This window comes from Sorex araneus, chromosome 2, assembly GCF_027595985.1.
Source record: "Sorex araneus isolate mSorAra2 chromosome 2, mSorAra2.pri, whole genome shotgun sequence".
Lineage (NCBI taxonomy): Eukaryota > Metazoa > Chordata > Mammalia > Eulipotyphla > Soricidae > Sorex > Sorex araneus.
Window position 1 is genome coordinate 201,919,082 of NC_073303.1, and position 16,994 is coordinate 201,936,075.

A 16,994-nucleotide genomic window follows, 5' to 3' on the forward strand; every position below is an offset into this window, starting at 1 on the left:
CACGCTCTAGCCACCCGGCTGGAGGCCTGCCCTCGCCCCGCCGTCTCCTAGCTCTGCTCCAAGGACTTCTCTCTCTGAGGCCCCAAACCAGGGTAAGAGATGATCTCAGATGAGGCTTTCTGCTTTACTGTTCCCGGACATCCACAAAAGGAAACAGCCGCAGACAGCGGCCGCTGCACAGGGAAGCTAAGAGCTGTTGCACGCCCTCCGCCTGAGTCACTCTCACACTTCCGGACGGTGTACAAAGCCTGCAGGATCTGGTGGCAACTACAGACACTGCAGAATACTGACAATACTCACAAAAGAATGGAGCTGAAGTTTAGCTTTAAGAGACAAAGCAAAAGAAAAAGAACGAAAAACAGAAAACCCTTCTCTGGTCATAAAATACTTGAAAACAACACAAGAAAATAAAAAGGAAAACCAAAAATTCTGTATTGCACCTTTAATAGTGTTCTTACATTCTGACAATACAACCTTTAATTTTTTTTTTCAAGTGGCACAATCAGATTCCATTTGCACTAACAAAACTGAGATTAGAATCCTTTCGATTTAGTTCTTAATACCATACAGTGATGTTAATATATTCTGTGCTCTGGTTACTCTACAGGGGCGATGCAGGGCGCTCGGAGAGGGGAGAGGACGGCACGGACTTGGCATCTGTCGGGAAGAACGCCTACCCAAGCCTTCTGAGCAAGATTCTGGACAGCAGTACCCTCAGGTGGTTTTAGAGCGACTCTTGTTTTTGCTTGCTGAAGGGGTCCAGGGGAGCACCTAGGTCTCAAAGCACCTCTTCCTCAATGTTCTTTCCCCTCCACTCTTTGTCTTATAAAACTAATTCCCCTTTTGGTACAACTCAACTATTTAGAAGCTTGTGTGTTAGACACTGTAACTAATTTCTCCTTCTTTTCCCAAGGATACGAAAGAGGGAAGAATTCAATCAGAGATTTAGCCCTAAAATAAAAAATGAAGCAGGTCCACCTATGAATTATCTGAAAATGTGATAAACTTTTCCTTTTATTCACAAGTGACTACACATTGTCAAAGATTATTTCTAAATTAGGATCTTAAAAAAAAAAGTCATAAATCTCACCTACTTTGTAAATGTTTGAAATATTTTCTTAATATGCTTGGTAAAATTAGTCTTTCCAAGGCTTTAACAATCAAATCCATATACTTCAACCCCCTCTTTAAGCCATAAGTGAGCCAAACCATAGGACTCTGGACATACACAATCACAGTAGTAGTCTGTTCTTTATACACACCATTACGTTACTTCAAGTGCAATGAAAAGCGAGAGCACTTTTGGATCAGTTCACATTCCATGTGTAACCCTCTGTCATTTTTCATCACCACACCCCCCCCAAAAAAAACTGATCCCCAACATTAAAGTACAGCTGTGCATTTTAATCCCTGCACATTTCGCAGAAGAAAAGTAGAAGAAAAGTCAAACATGTTCTAGTGCTCAATGTAAACATTCGGAACTATTAATTTATTAATTTCCCCTACAGGTACTCAGGAGTGTGTCACATATTCAAAGATAACCTTAGTAATAGCACCATGACCCAAAAAACCCCATAAAAATGATTCTATCATCCCTTAGTTTTACTTCAGAACTTGAGAAATTACTACCATTGCCAATCATGCTTTCAAAGTCACCCGCCCAACTCTTACGCTTTATATTTTCAAATAAAACCAAAATACTGCTTCTATTCACAAAAATATAACCATTTGGACAAAATCAAACATTACTAATTGGTTGACCAGATCAAACAAGACCAGGTACTTCAGCCCAGAAGACTGGTTCTGCTAAGGAAGCCTAAATGGTCCTAGGGTCACTTTACCAAAATAAAGTATTTATGAATGTATCCCATCATTTTATGGATTTTTTTGGTACCTTTTTGCAGATGATGGTAAACATGGAGTTATAACCCTGAGAATAGATATAAAACAAAAAAAGCTTAAGAAGAATTTAAATAATTTAATGGATATGACATCCATCACCATTTTTTAATTCGGCAAGTAAAGAGCATTCCCATTAAATCCTTTCAGGTCAATTCTCCTAAACCCTTCTGTCTGCTGCAGCCTACGCGCGCGTCCTGAGCAGGGCCAGGCTCTCTGACCACCACCAGGGACGCGGGCCTCGCACCTATCTCACTAGATGCCCCGCAAGACACTTGCCCCAGGGCAGACGTGTCCAGCAGGCAGAAGTGTCCCCTGGACACTTCTCAAGGTCCAGAACGCTGAGCTGACGTCTCCCCTCGCTGCCACCGTAAGCACATGCAGGGAAAAGGTTCATCACTCTGAAACCAAAGTCAGTCGGGGTCAATGAACAGCAATGCCCGGAGTAGTGTGACCAGACCCCTTTCCCGAGCAAATGTGTAAACCATCGGAGCAAGTCCATCTTTCAGGCACAGGGGTGCTAGGGACAGTCCCCTGCACTGCTCAGAGTAGCTCGGATCAAGTACAAAAACATTTGGCTCGAAAATAAGTGAGATTTCTTATGATGCGATACAAGTTTCACTTTAAATGGATCCCAAAATGACTTCCCCACAAAACATGACCATTCCTTCCACTTAGGTCGGAGGTCACTAACAGAAACATCCTCATTTGCCCTGGCCAACAGGGAGCGCTTGGGATCGCACGTGGCAACAGAGAGCGACAGCACGTGGGTGGAGAAGGACGGCCAAGGATGGCCTCACCTCCAAGAGACTGGGATTGCACTCCGGACTCACTCCACAACCTCCAATAGAAACGGGGGAACCGACATGGAACCTAAATACTCTCCAGCCCTGTACACGCTATTCAAGAACACACTTTTCCTATACCTAAGGCACACAAACTCCTCTATTTCACAGAGTAAGACTATGGAAGACCAAGATTTTGGTTAACCCCCTTCCATGGAAACCAGAAGATCTTGGAAAGACAATAGCATTTTGTTAGTGCACAATTCAAAGAAAATGCTAGGCTATGGTCTGGCCTTAAAGGTTTAAAATATACAATCAAAACACATTCTTAAAAAATAATTTACCAGCACTTTATAAATTCAAGTTTATAAAATAAAAGTGATGATATTTTCCTTAGAGAGAAAGAGACAGAGAAAGAGAGGAGAGAGAAAGAACAAACAGCATTTGGAAAGAAAACTGAAACCATTTCAATGAAAATGAGACCAAATCTGGTATAATGCTTTCTAATCGGTAACGGGGGTGGGGTGGGGGGTGGGGGAGTGCTAGGTACCTCGCCTACTGATCATGGTTACACCTCCCATGATTGTAACGTCAGTATACACATAATAGTCATGAAGAATCTGTAAACATGTGTCACATGGAATTGTTACACTAGCAGAGGACAGGGGTTAGGGAACTACCACCTCTTGACAAATTCCCAGAATAACTGCCATGACACTTGCTATCACCAAGGAAAGGCCACCCGGCCCCGCCGCCCAAGCGCCTGGTGCTGACCATGGTTCCGACCAGCGCGAGATGTCACCGAATACTGTCAGATGGCGGCTGCCCCCACAATGAAGCATATTTTGGCACCTGTGCTGAATGCTGCTACAAAGGCAAGCAAGTGCAAATAAAAATAACAGTCATGATTTAGTCACATTCATAACTTTTCATAGAAAAATATAAATATATTCCCTGAATTGTAGGACAAAAATAATTCCAACAGCCAGCTCTCCCGTGGGCCCCAGTCCATCCCTCTCCGTGAACCGGTCCCCGCAGGTCATAAGGTGCAATCGTCAAGCTCGGCCACGTTCTCCAAGCTCCTCTCGTCATCGCCATCATGGTACCTCACAGTCCTCCTACCCTGATTTCTCGTCTTTATTTTGGAACGTCGCAGGACTCTTTGAGACTTGGCCGAGTCCAGGTCCTCCCAGTCGTTGTCGTCCATGCTGAACCTCGGCCGTTTGCTCTGCCTCTGCGGCCGCCCAGTCCGAGACACGGCCGCCGGAGGAGATCTGCCCTTCTGGACGGCTTTAGCTTTGCCTTTCGTTTTCCTCTTTTTGGTTTTCGTGTCCACGGCGCAGTCAGCCTCTGACTCGGTCCCAGATCCCAGCTCTGACTCGGACGGGGGCGGGGGCGCGGACCCGCCCTGGGGACCCTCCGATGCTTCGGGGGGTTGGGCGCTTCCCGGGTCCGGATGCACTCTCTTCCTCCTCAGCTCCGCGCCAGCGGGCTGCGGGGACCCCGGCCTCCCCTCGGCCTTGCCGAAGGGCGCCTTCCCGTAGGTCCTGAGTCTTCTGCCGTTCCACCGGCGCAGCCCGTAATTCAGCTCCTCTTCAAAGCTGTTCTCAGCCAGCGCTTTCTCAGCCAAGGCCGCCGCCGCCGCGCCCGCCTCACCCTCTGGCATATGGCTTCTGGAATCTTCCTCGGAAGACCCGACTACGGAATTCTTAGTTTTAGAAGGTGCAACATTAGCCTTGTGGCCACTGGCACGCGTGCTCCTGGGCAGGGAACTGCAGGCCCCCTCAGAGTCTGAGTCTGCATTCATGACCGGAGGAGGGCTACGGGCGCCGCCTTCTGCGCCGGGCGGCCCCCCCCTGCCCACACGCTTCTCGTTTGGCACGTCACAGCAGCCCTCTCCCTCGGAGTCACTCGCTCCCTTCTCGGCTGTGGCAGAGGCTAACTGGAGCGGCCTCCTCCTTCCGGTCTTGCTCCTCGTACAGACACTGTCTGCGCTCACCTGCACAGTGCTCCGAAGCCTGATCTTACTGGCAGCATTAGCCGCACACCTCCGGGGACTCCTTAGGAGGCCACTCCTGGCTCTGGGTGACCTTTTCACCTCCTTGGAGTTACCGTCGGAGTCACTGGAACAGACCCTCTTCCTGGAAACTTTGCGCCGCTGGCTGAGCTCTTGCAGAGGAGAATCTGAAAATGGAAAGGGTTCCTTAGTCTCTTCCCAGAGCCAGACCAAGTCGGCCCCGCCCACAGCCCCATCCCAACCACCCACGCAGAGAGCTGTTACTGGCGTGGGAGCGGCAGGCTCGGCCACTCGGGCAGGGATGCCTCTGCTGAGAGCCCGAGCCAGACTGCAAACTACCCAGGGCAGCCCTGTGTGGGTGTGGGGGGGGGGGGGGCGGCGGCAGAATAAACCTCTGGGCATGATGTGCAAAGCCCGTGGTCTCTCTGTGGACTCATGCCCACCCCGAAGCAGCGCCTATCTCAGCTTCAGCCGGCCCCCTCAGGGGTGTTCAACAATCCCCACTGGCCACAGGGCAGCAGTAAGCCTGTCAGTGAGTCACGTCACCCCCGTCTCCCAAGAACATGGCAGCAAGAGACTCGGTACCGCCTGGGCACGAAACTACTGCAACACGTCAGCTGCCCCACGGGACTCGCCGTCTTCTCAGTGGCCCAGGCTCACAACGCCCCCCCACCCACACGGAAGTTATCGACCCACCCAGGCACCACGTCAGAGTCCGGAGCACAGGGCAGCCCGCTGGGGGAGCCTCTCGGGCCGACGCATCTCAATTACCTTTCATAGAGGTGCTGGCCCTGCCTCTGGCTTTGCTGCCGTCGGACTCCGAGTCAGCCTCAGAAGGCTGGGCGCAGCGCGGGGCTCCCGCAGCGGGCTCGGTCGCCGGGGGTCCCGAGGCTGGGCTCCGGTCCTGGCCCAGCCGCCCGCCATCTCCCGCATCTTGTTTTTCAGATTCTGAGTCCTCGGAGTCGCTGAAAATCTTGGCTTTCTTAAGAAAAGCCGCGTTCTTCCGGCTCGCACTGTGCTTCCGCTCCGCAGCCTTCCCGGGGTCGGACTCGGCTTCCTCCTCCTCTGATACACTCTCCGACTTCAGCGTCTGCCCGGACGTCGACGGGCCCGCAGTTCTGTCAGGCCCACCATCCGAATCGTGACTCCTGTCGTCGTCCTCCTCGGAAGACTCTATCTTCAGGAACTTTGCCTTCGAGGCGGCGGGCGGGTGGGGTCGAGACCCGTTGGCGTGCCAGGGTTTCCGGGCCGCCCGCACGTCGCCGTCCGACTCGGAGTCCGCGCTGTCCAGGCCATTGGCGGTGTGCGGCGCGGGCGACGGGGGCTTCTCACCTGGGCGGTCCTCCTCGTCCCCTTCTGACTTGAGGCTCTGCTCATCCTCAGAGTTGTGCAGGAGCTTCTTGCGGGCAACGGCAGAGGCGTTGCGGGGCGGCACCCTGCGGCCGGAGCACGGGCTCTCGGAGCTGGAGTTCTCCTCCACGTCGCTCATGAGCTTGATCTTGTTGGCGGCCACGGCCGCGCACCTGCGCAGCACCTTGCGGCTGCCCCCAGCCCTGCCTTTCAGACGCTCGCCGAGCTCCAGGGGGTTGGTGTCGGAGTCGCTCAAGTAGACTCGCTTCCGAGTGGCTTTTCGGCCACAGCCGTTTTCTAAACAAACTTGACCTGCAAAGAGAGGGACACTAAAATTAGGGGGTGAGGCGGGCAGAAAGGCAGCAGGGGGTAACCTGGCCGGGCACCTGGCCGACGGGTTCCATTCCCCAAAACACATACGATTGCCCAAGCACCACGGGGAAACAAGGCCTGCCTGAATGCTGCGGGATGGTCAAAAATCAGACATATGCACGCACATGCGCACGCACATGCATGCATACATACTTTGGATAGTTTGAGGGGCTAGAGAGGTAGGACCCCTGGATACCCCACAGGGTCCCATGAGCCCAGCTGGAGGGAGCCCTGAGTGCAGAGCCAGGAGTAAGCCTGAGCATCACAGGAAGTTGGGAGTGGGGAGGGAAGGAGAGGGTAGGGGGAATGAGAGGGAGGGAAAGAGGGGGAGAGAGAGAAAGGGAGGAGGGAGAGGGAGAAACCCACTGACCAATCAGAGTGACAACAGGGTGGCCTGGGTAAGCACTGGCCCCGAGAGGCCAGCAGCACTGAACCACCCACCACCCTAGGCCCTGCCCGGAAGGCCCGTCCCCTGGAGACCACAGTCCCCCGACCCTACCCCCTAACTGAATAGCTCTAATGACCATATTCTCTTGACTGTGCTTTCTTTGGCTCAGAGTTGCTCCAACTCAACCCCAGCACTCCATGTTTTTCACCCTCAGAATCACTCTAACCCGCCAGGCCTAACACTAGTCTCCCTCGGGCCCTGCAGAGCGGCCAGCGAGGGCCCCACCAAGCCCAGAAGCCGCCCGGCACTCCTCACGGTGCTGCTCCAGCGGACAGCTGGCCACGTACCCCCGGGTCTCCTCCCCGAGTTCCTCTGGGCGGCTCGGGTTCTGGTCATCCGGAGGCGGCCGCTCCTCGAGGACTCGCTGGCCCGAGCACCCCCGGGGCTCTCCTCCGAACTCTCGGACGCTGCAGGAGACAGAGAGGTTCTCAGCAGGGACAATCTACGCACTTCCAACTGCTAAGGTTCTGGAATTAAAGGGACGTATCCGGCATTCTGTTGGGTTTTGGCTTTACTGGCGGGAGAGCCTGGGAACGCTCAGGGATCACTCCTGGCGGTGCCCAGGGATGAAAACCCAGCTGGCTGCCTGCCAGGCAGGTGCCGCCCTATCTTCTCTCTCCAGCCCCACGCCTGGCATCCTACCCGAGGCCTCCTTGCTTACTCTGACAACAACGTACAAATCCTGGTTTAAAGTCAGTAGACGGGATTCATTTCTAAGCTTCCATTCTGGTGCGGAGTGTGTGTCTGGGGCGATGTGTTTGACAGGAAGCTATCACTGACATACCGTAAATCACGGCACATCAGTTAACCTGGGGGTGGCTTAACCAGCCCCACTGTCCACTTCAAGTCCTGTATTTCAGTCCCCAGACTTTTGTTCCCCCCACCCACCCCGGGAGGCTGAGGGGGCGTGGGGAGGGCCCACACCTGCAGTGCTCAGGGCTGATTCCTGGCTCTGCACCCGAGAGTCATTTCTGGCAGTGCTCTGGGACCGTGCTGGGTGCCCGCCAGCCCGTGGCCGGGCACCTCAAGCAGCCCTCCCTGGTAAGCGAGGCGGGGAAGGCGGGCATTCCATGCACCGCTAGGGGAGAAAGCAGATGAAGGGGGTTCACGAAGGGGCGTTCCAGTGTCGGCATGAGAGCAGCCAGCCTAAACTCCCCGTTTCCTGACCCCCACTCTGTGCCTGAGCCCAGCCCGGTCAGAACGAGGAGGGAAGGGGTTCCAGAACACAACCCGTTCTCCCCAGGAAGGAGGGGGGTGCCAGGGCACGGCTGCCCAGGTGCCCCTGCCACGCGCACGTGTCTCCTCCTCGGCTACAGCCAGCCAGCCGCCCGGCGTCTCTGACTCTCCTCCCCTGCCCTGCAATCAGAGCGAACCCAAGACGGTGCTGAAACTGTTTCACTGTGCTTCTCAACAAGGCCGCGGCCAGTCCAGAGCTGGCCAGGACAGCCCCCCAGTGGGTTGTCCCCGACCTGTGGGACCCTGTTCCGACAGTGATCCTCGGGCTCTCATCAAAGTCCAAAGAGCCACTTGGCTATATATCAGGACATCACAGGGTCACAATCAGCGACAGCTCAAGTCACACTAACGACAGTGACACAAGCACTTCAGAACTGACCAAACTGTCGGCTTTGAAAGTGATGTTTACCACGTCCTTTTTCCCAAGAAGTCTTTTTTAAACTAACTACTGCAAAGTTCACTGTATTACACAGTAGTTTGGATTTGGAGGATTCAAACATGCATCAGAAGTGGCTGCATCGCCGGCAGAGAACAGTGGTGACAGCAAATATTCTGGTCCTCCTGGTCTGTCCTTTTTCTCTCCCCCGCCCCCCGCACCAAGTGCCAAGTGCCTTCATAGTCAGAGTGAGTGTGTGTGTGTCTGTCTGTCTGTCTCCCTAGCACCCCACTCTCACCTGACAACAGAGACCCATTTGTCAGCGGGACGGGTCGACTTCTTTTCACTCTCTCGGAGGAGCCACCAGAGTCTGACGAGTCAGAAGCGACGCCCGAAGAGGCATCTGTCCCGTGGTGGGCAGAGTAAGCTGCCCGGCTTGAGGTGGACGCCGTGGGAGAACCTACCAGCTCAGGAATTCCTTTTGTCTGAGATTTCGGCCGCTTCTGCTTGTTATTTCTGATCAACAAAGGAAGTACGATTTAATAAGACATAAAGAATACCACAGTTCAAAGAAAATGCCTAAAAGGTATTTCTTAAAAATAAAAATTTAAAACAAGGTATTAAAATATTCCTCTTTGACATCATTCTTCATGGGTTAGTTCTTGTTCTCTGATACCAGATCTGAAATCACTCTATTCTACATTAAAGAACAGATATCCCAGGTAACAAAAGCTACAAAGAATCATACTAAATGCCTTAAGGTCGTTAGACTCCCATTCACAGTATCACCGGAACCTCAATGATGCAATTCCTCCCATTTGTATGTTCCTAAAGATAGTATAAAATTAAAGGAGAAACCACCAAAGCTTCAGTTGAAAGAACAGAAAAGCAAAGAAGGGACGAGAAGAGGCTAAATGTTTTGTGAGGCAGAGAGTAGAGCGGGGAGGGCGTCTACCTTGCACGCAGCCGACCCAGGTCTGCGCCATGGTACCCACATGGCCCCTCAGGCATGCCAGGAGGAACCCCTGAGCACCACCAGATGTGGCCCAAAAGCCAAACAAACAAAACAGATTTGAGCTACATAAATATGCTGGTTTCGTTACTATAAAATGAAAGACCGATGTATCTGATTACAAGGATTGTGTGAAAATAATGATCTCGCACTGACCTAAACTCCCCTCCACCCCCCAAGCCTTTTTGGTTTGGTTTTTGGGCTGGTCACGCCCAGCAGGGCTCAGGGCTTCCTCCTCCTCCTAGATCTGTACTCGGGTGACGGCCCCTGGAGGGCTCAGGGGGTCCAGTGAGAGGGTGACCACCTTGCACTCGAGTGCGGGGGCAGCACGGAGGCCCTGCAGCACGGCTCTCAAGAGCAGGGCAGGGGGATGCTCAAACGGAGAGGATGTCTCTGCACAGCGGATCCCGAGTCGATCCCCGGCAGTGCAGTCCCCCAGCACACCAGCAGGGACAGCCGGGCACCCAGCGAGCAACAGCTCCCCTCCCAATTTAGGGGGGAGAGACAGCGACACAAGACACAAAGCATGAAGATGTAACTGCAGGAGAAAGCACTGTGATGCTTAGAAATTTAGGTCCACACATGTAGGATAACATAGCCTCAGGTTTACTGGGTTACTCCCTTAGTCACAGTGCTCCCATCCCTCTGTGTTTATTTGTAACTTCTTTCTTTGTGTTCTGCTGACTTGTAAATATTGTTTTTCTCTTCTCTCTTCTGAGTCCTTTGCATAGTTTATTCAGAGCCATGTCCTTTTGTATGGACACAGGAAGATTTAGCAAATGCTATGCTTTTGTAACCTGGGAGTCATTTGATTCTACATGATAGTTTCTTCCTGGGCATCTGTTCTCTCAACCTAAGCCTCAGCTGCCCTTACTTCCTAGCACCCCCAAAAGCAGGGTCCAGACGAGGGACGGGACGGACCCAAGGGCAAGCGGTGAGTTATGTGCTACCCTGGCATGGAGATGGGCCTGGCCAAAGCGCCTAATGCTTAACTATAAGAGCTTGGTCATGGACAAATGCTGTCATGATCCAAAAAGTAATAACTAGATTTGGACCCTGCTAGGGTTAGGAATGATTAATCTGGCCTGAGTGCCGTAGTCTGAGTCTGTGCAAGATGTTGCCAGGAGAGCTGCCTTGCAAGCCTCAATGTATCTCTTGCTAGGTCCATACAAAAACAACTAGTATTAAGATGTTAATGAGTGTTTAAGCCTATGGAAAGGACAAAAACCCCTTAAGAGGTATTTTGCCTGCTAACAGTCAAGAAGGGCTTTGGTATTGCCTTTGAACCAGACAGCCCTCAGGAAGGGCTTTCTTATGTTGATTTTGCTACCTGACTGTGTAGCCTAGAGGGCAAGGTGGGAGAGAGGAGTAGGGGGAGAGATAAGTGAAGGAGGATCAAGCAGTAGATTCAGAGAGGACAGAGCTAGGAGTGCAAGAGATGAGAAAGATGCAAGATTGAATAAACGGTAACTAATCAGCAATCAGCTTGCTCCTCCCTCTTCCTTCCCCTGTCCTCGGCCAACAGCAATCCGATCCAGTCCATACACAGCGGTTCCATAGCACCGAACACAGGCAGTGAGACAGCCGCCCAGAGTAATTCCTAAGTGCAAAGCCAGGAGTAACCCCTGCACATCACCGGGTGTGACCCAAAAAGCAAAAAATAAATATAACAACCTGAATTTTTTTTTGAATCTGCATAAAGAGACAGCAATAACCAATTCACCTGATACTTTGGTTAGCTTTATAGACACGGTTACAATTTTGTCTTCTCTTGAACCTCTGGCTTCTTCGAAGTTTTTCATTGAATTTTTGACCAATTTTAAAATCATAATAGATTTTCTTCATTTTTTCTTCAAATAACGCAGACAATCTCAAGGTCATACTATAAATCTGCAAGAATATGAACACCAAAACTTAGAACTACAAAATTTATCTTTTAAAATATTTTAATCGCAAAAAGCGCACCATAGAATTCTCACTGTCGCATATTATCATAGACCATATTTGCAGTAATACCAACACAATTTTGAATCTTCTCATAATGGTCACAGCTCCACTTTTTTGCCCAAAACACTTTGGCACAAAATCTGCAGTGATTATGCCATGAAGTATGGTAATCAATAAGGTTACTTGCAGACTGTTACACCACTAAATCCTTAGGTGAAATCCCATTGGTTGGGGGCACCTTCCACAGCTCAGGGCTTACTTCTGGCTCTCTGCTCGAGGATTACTCTGACAGCACAGGGCACACGTGGAGTTGCAGGAATAAAACCAGGTTGGCCATATGAAAGGCCAGAAGCTCACCCACTGTACTATTGCTCTGGCCCTCAAGTGACCTTCAGACTCCCCCAAAACTTAACTACTAATAACCTGCTGTGTCAAGGCCCCTCTCCACACGTTCGGACAAGCCTCAACATGAAGGAACTGGCAGAGGAACCCTGGTGTGTGGGACCGGGGCTGAGATCTCCAAGCCTGCTTGGATCGGGACTGGGCCTCCTCTGCCCAGATCCCCCATTTTCCAGTAGCTAAGCAGTCACACCCATAAACTGCCCCGGTGCCGAGTAAGTGCCGAGTAATCCCATCAATGGCCAACATCAAGAGACTATAAAACTAAGCTCCCGGAAGCATCTTATAGCCTTTTTCTCCCTCTAGAACCTGGCAAGCTACCAAGAGTTTTTCTGCCAGACAGGAGAGCCTGGTAAGCTCCCCGTGGCGTATTCATATGCCCAAACCAGTAACAATGATGATCTCATTCCCCTGACCCTGAAAGAGCCTTCAATGCAGCACTGTTGGGAAGGACGAGTAAAAAGAGGCTTCTAAAATCTCAGGGCTAGGACGAATGGAGACATTACTGAGACCGCTCAAGCAAATCGATGATCAATGGGATGATGATGATAAACCTGCTGTGAATGGAGAACCTACTGGAAAGTCAATTAATGCATATTTTATAGGTTATACTCTATACTACAGTCTTAACAGTATAATAAGCTAACTAAAAGAAAAAAACTGAGAAGTCCCTAAGAAAAAGCCTGTTTCAGCTCTTATAATTTTATTTCTGAACTGGGCAGTGACAGAAATCTCCTCCTATACTTGAATGTACCCACTCTCATATTCCAACCTGACCAGAAAGAAGTCGGCTGTCATCTACACTCTTTAATACATACAACCCTTTTATCATTACCTTTGATCTTTTGTTTGGTGTATATGCTTTTGCGTTGGTAAATATCAACCGAATATCTTTGCAAAACTCCAAGGGGCTGTCATAATTTCCTGCTTCTAAAGTTTCCCGTACTGTTCCAAAATCCATTGGAGTATCTATGATATCGCGATAGTCCTAGATTTGAAAAAAAGAATTAAAGATTCAACTCCTGCTTTTCAAACTGCAAATACCTCAAAATTCTAAAATATGGTAATGAGAAGCATCACTAGAATTTTTTTTCCTTTGCTTTTCGGGTCACACCCAGCAATGTACATCGGTTACTCCTGGCTCATGCACCAGGAATTACCCCGGAGGTGCTTGGGGGACCATATGGGATGTTGGAAATCTAACCTGGGTCCACCGCATGCAAGGCAAAACGCCCTACCCGCTGTGCTATCGCTCCAGCACACCCCTCCTTTTTAAAATTTATTTTATTTTGCTTTCTTGGGGGGGTGGTCACACCCGGCGATGCACAGGGGTTACTCCTGGCTCTGCACTCACGAATTATTCCTGGCGGTGCTTGGGGAACCCTATGGGATACTGGGAATCAAATCCAGGTCTCCCGCATGCAAGGCAAACTCCATGCCCACTGTGCTATCGCCCCAGCCCCTAGAATATTTTTTTTTCTTTTTGGGTCACACCTGGCAATGCTCAGGGGTTACTCCTGGCTCATGCACTCAGGAAATACTCCCGGTGGTGCTCAGGCGACCGTATGGGATACTGGATATCAAACCTGGGTCTGCCACATGCGAGGCAAACACCCTACCTGCTGTGCTATCACTCCAGCCCCACCCCTAGAATATTTTTAAAGACGCCCACATACTCAGATGAGGAAGAAAGAACTAGACCAAATGTCACGTAGGGCAGAAGCATATGGAACTTAACTTTATTACCCTCTGCATGCTGGTCTGTACAAGCATTCTACAGTAAACTTATACTTTATAATCTTAAATAGAAATCTCATTTTCAAGTCCCATTAGAGGAGCAGATTAACACTTTTATCCCACTTACTCATTTTCATATATTGGTTAAATGTATTAGTTCAATGAGTTGTTACCAGTGTCTATAAATTCAAGGAAATTGCAAAATATTTTTTTCAAGTGCTAATTTAGTAAGAGGAAGTTAACATTAAGCCCTCAACATCTTTCTCAAGCTTCAACAACCTTAGCCCAATCTCTTCTCCACAAATGAAAAAGACTCAAAACAGTGGTGACTTACTGGATATTCAACCAAATCAACGGGTTGTCTAAATGGTTCAGAATCTTCGCACTGAAATATTAAGTTCACAAGTTCCTTACACTGTCTCTTCCAGTTATTTTCAATATAGTTGGATGCTTTGATGTTCCTTCTATTCCAATCACGGACCTAAAAATACATTAATACAAAAGGTTTTCCAACCTCAGGAAATGTCATACTGTCACAGCCACAAAAACAAAAACTGAGTTGTCTTCTCTATCATACAAGAAATGGCTACTTGAGACTTTTTAGCTACTTAGGGGAAAATGCACTTTATCTAGTAAAAAAAAAAAAAAAAAGGTCACATTTATCACTCCATCATTGTTTTTTCTTCTACATCTTTCCCAATTTAGAAAATGCTTTCACAGGATATGAAATATAACACTGGAAAATGTGACGGAAGAATAACGGTCTACACCCCAATTCCAAGTACCTGTGGCCGGCCTCCACAAAGCACAGGCCCACAGCCAAGATGGCCCAGTGCAACAGAAGCCCTTCCAAGGAGAACCAGAACCTGAGCCGAGGCTCACAATGATGGTAGAGGGGAGGCCATGCGGCCCGAGGGCCAGAAAGCCACCTGCCAGGCGTCCAGCAGGGGTCCGAGAGCCACAGGGGGGCAGAGCTCTGGTGACTGTGATTTGCTATGGGAGACACAGGTGACAAACAGTACATGGACGCTACAAGCCACCCGTGTGTTCATGCATGAAGAGAATTCGCTGAGGTCACTCCCCAAAGCTAAGGCAAGCATACTAGAAAAACGTGAAAGAAGTTTAAAGAGTAACTGGATGAAATTTTAAGTGTTCACACTTCTAAGCATTTCAGATGAGGAACCTTTAACATTACATTAGGACTTCAAAAGGAGTCGCCAACATCCCAGTCTCCCGTCCACGTGCCCACTGGGTTTAGTGATCAAATTCCGGCCAAGGCTCCCTGCCACCCTTTGCAGGTTCCACCGTTTGTTCCACGCACACAGCCTCTCTGCCATGGTTCCCATCCTTTCTTCTAAAACTCGAGCAATGAATTCTGAGCTCAGCTCAGTTTAATGCCTTAACATTATCCTCTCAAAAGCTATGTACCTATTTCAGCTCTACAGTCAATGACCCAAACTGAAAATTTAAATAAAAATCTTTAATTTTCATAAAAACATCATCGTCGCCCAAAATTAACAGGCAGACAGCACCACTGGTCATGCTAACCTCACGTCATGTCTCTACAGAGGAAGGCCGGGGCCCTGACAAATCCACTGTGAGCCTTACTTCCCTGTTTTGACATAGCTAGTAATACCCTACTTTTTTAATTCTTCTCTTTTCACTCCTGAACTCATTCTCAGAACAGTTCAAGTTCTAACTTTTCACTAAACCTTATCTCTCCCATTTCTGGTTTAAAATGTTATGTCTATAATCTTAGGCTGATTTCTGAATGAAGACTAAACACCAACGGTAAAGCAGGCAGAGTAACTTACTCTCCTTCTTCCAGAAGATGTCTTCGGGAGATCACTATCATCCTAGAAATGAAAACCGGAGCACCGTAAGTGTCAAAATCCTATCAGGAACACAGAAGAGCAACAAAAACCCTACCGAAGAAATTAGATGGTAGGAGTACAGTAAACGACCAGCAAACGTCAGCAGAGGCTCAGGATTTCTCTGGCTGGTCACCCGAGTGCAGCCTGTGTCCACACTGGCTCCCGGCCCCGTGTCGGCTGCATGTGAGGTGAGCGCTGTGCCCGCTGTGCTGCCTCAAGGCCTCCCTCTGCCCTTCTGCCCTTCCCTCACTCCTGAGCACGCAGTAACCCGCACAAAGCAAGGCTTCTCCCGGACAGCTGTGCCTGTGCTGTGCCTCCACTGAGACCAAACGCCGGCAGGTCTACAAGCAGGACGGCACGGAACGACGGCCGGACGAAAACACTCCATTAAACAAAACACACATCAATTTCAACATTCCGTACTTTAGTTATGCTGTTGCCTAAATCACATGCCAACACCCCACTTCTGCTACTATGTGTGTTCTGCACACTAGCAAGAAACCCAGTGAAGTATGAGCGGGTGCAGCAACTGACGTAACTGTTTCTAAAGACTCTCCTTCCCACATGCCACAGGACAGTCCCACCCTGTCTGAACCGGAATCCCACAAGACCTCTAGCCTTTACGGGTACTTCAATGCCATCTAGAGTGAAGCACTTCACAATATTATATACAGGGTTAAAATTCACTTTGAATTATGATGGAATCCAACACTCGGTGAAATCTAACAAAAATATTTCCAATGCAGTTTTTATAACTTTCTAAGATCTGAAAAAAAGACTGTATCTCACACCTCCGTCACTGCTTTTCTCTGGTCTGTTTCTGTGTTAGAGCCAAGCATCACCCCTGAGCATCACAAGATGTGGCCCAACATGCCCATCAAAAAAATAAAAGGGTTTTTTTAATTAATTAAAAATTTGATGTAGATTGCCGCCTCTCCCAAGTCTACGCTTTCGGCACTTTTCTTTGGTTTCCGGGCTACACTGGGCAGCACTCAAAGAGACCGTTCGGTGCTGTGACCAAACACGGGGTACATGTGCAGTGCCACCCGCCTTGGCCGGAGCCCCCTCCCTTTTCTAGACAGCACATCCAGCAGTGCTGGGCTGCCCCGGGGCTCCAGCCCTCCGGCACTACCTTCCCAGTCCTCAACTTAATTTGTCTTTTGAAGTTAACAAAACTCAGAAAATTTTAATATTTCTTACCAAGTCCTCAGCATTTTGCTCATCATTTTCAGAGGTGTTAGAAAGTTCTGAGATGTTTGTACAATCTTGATTCCTGCAAAATAACAATTAGTTGTGCAGGAGAGTCAAACAAATCATCTACACATACTGAACACTTCAAGAGGAGTATAGGTTTTTTTTTGTTTTTTTGTTTGTTTTTTTTTTTTGCTTTTTGGGTCACACCTGGTAATGCACAGGGGTTACTCCTGGCTCTGCACTCAGGAATTACTCCTGGCAGTACTCAGGGGACCATATGGGATGCTGGGAATCGAACCCGGGTCGGCCGCGTGCAAGGCAAACGCCCTACCCGCTGTGCTATTGCTC

At 49.5% G+C, this 16,994-nt stretch overlaps 1 protein-coding gene across 1 annotated transcript in view; it reads right to left on the reverse strand.

Moving 5' to 3' along the window:
• Nucleotides 1-425: 425 nt before the first annotated feature.
• Nucleotides 426-16,994, reverse strand: part of BRWD1 (bromodomain and WD repeat domain containing 1) — a 79,776-nt gene continuing 63,207 nt past the window's right edge. Inside the window, exons 33-41 of the mRNA XM_055129576.1 lie at nucleotides 16,653-16,725; nucleotides 15,393-15,434; nucleotides 13,913-14,059; nucleotides 12,677-12,829; nucleotides 11,219-11,385; nucleotides 8,782-8,999; nucleotides 7,159-7,278; nucleotides 5,473-6,363; nucleotides 426-4,868 (exon numbers count right to left, since the gene is read on the reverse strand). Of these exons, the coding sequence (XP_054985551.1) occupies nucleotides 3,724-4,868; nucleotides 5,473-6,363; nucleotides 7,159-7,278; nucleotides 8,782-8,999; nucleotides 11,219-11,385; nucleotides 12,677-12,829; nucleotides 13,913-14,059; nucleotides 15,393-15,434; nucleotides 16,653-16,725 (2,956 nt within the window). The 3' untranslated portion in view covers nucleotides 426-3,723. The remainder of the gene's footprint in view (nucleotides 4,869-5,472; nucleotides 6,364-7,158; nucleotides 7,279-8,781; nucleotides 9,000-11,218; nucleotides 11,386-12,676; nucleotides 12,830-13,912; nucleotides 14,060-15,392; nucleotides 15,435-16,652; nucleotides 16,726-16,994) is intronic.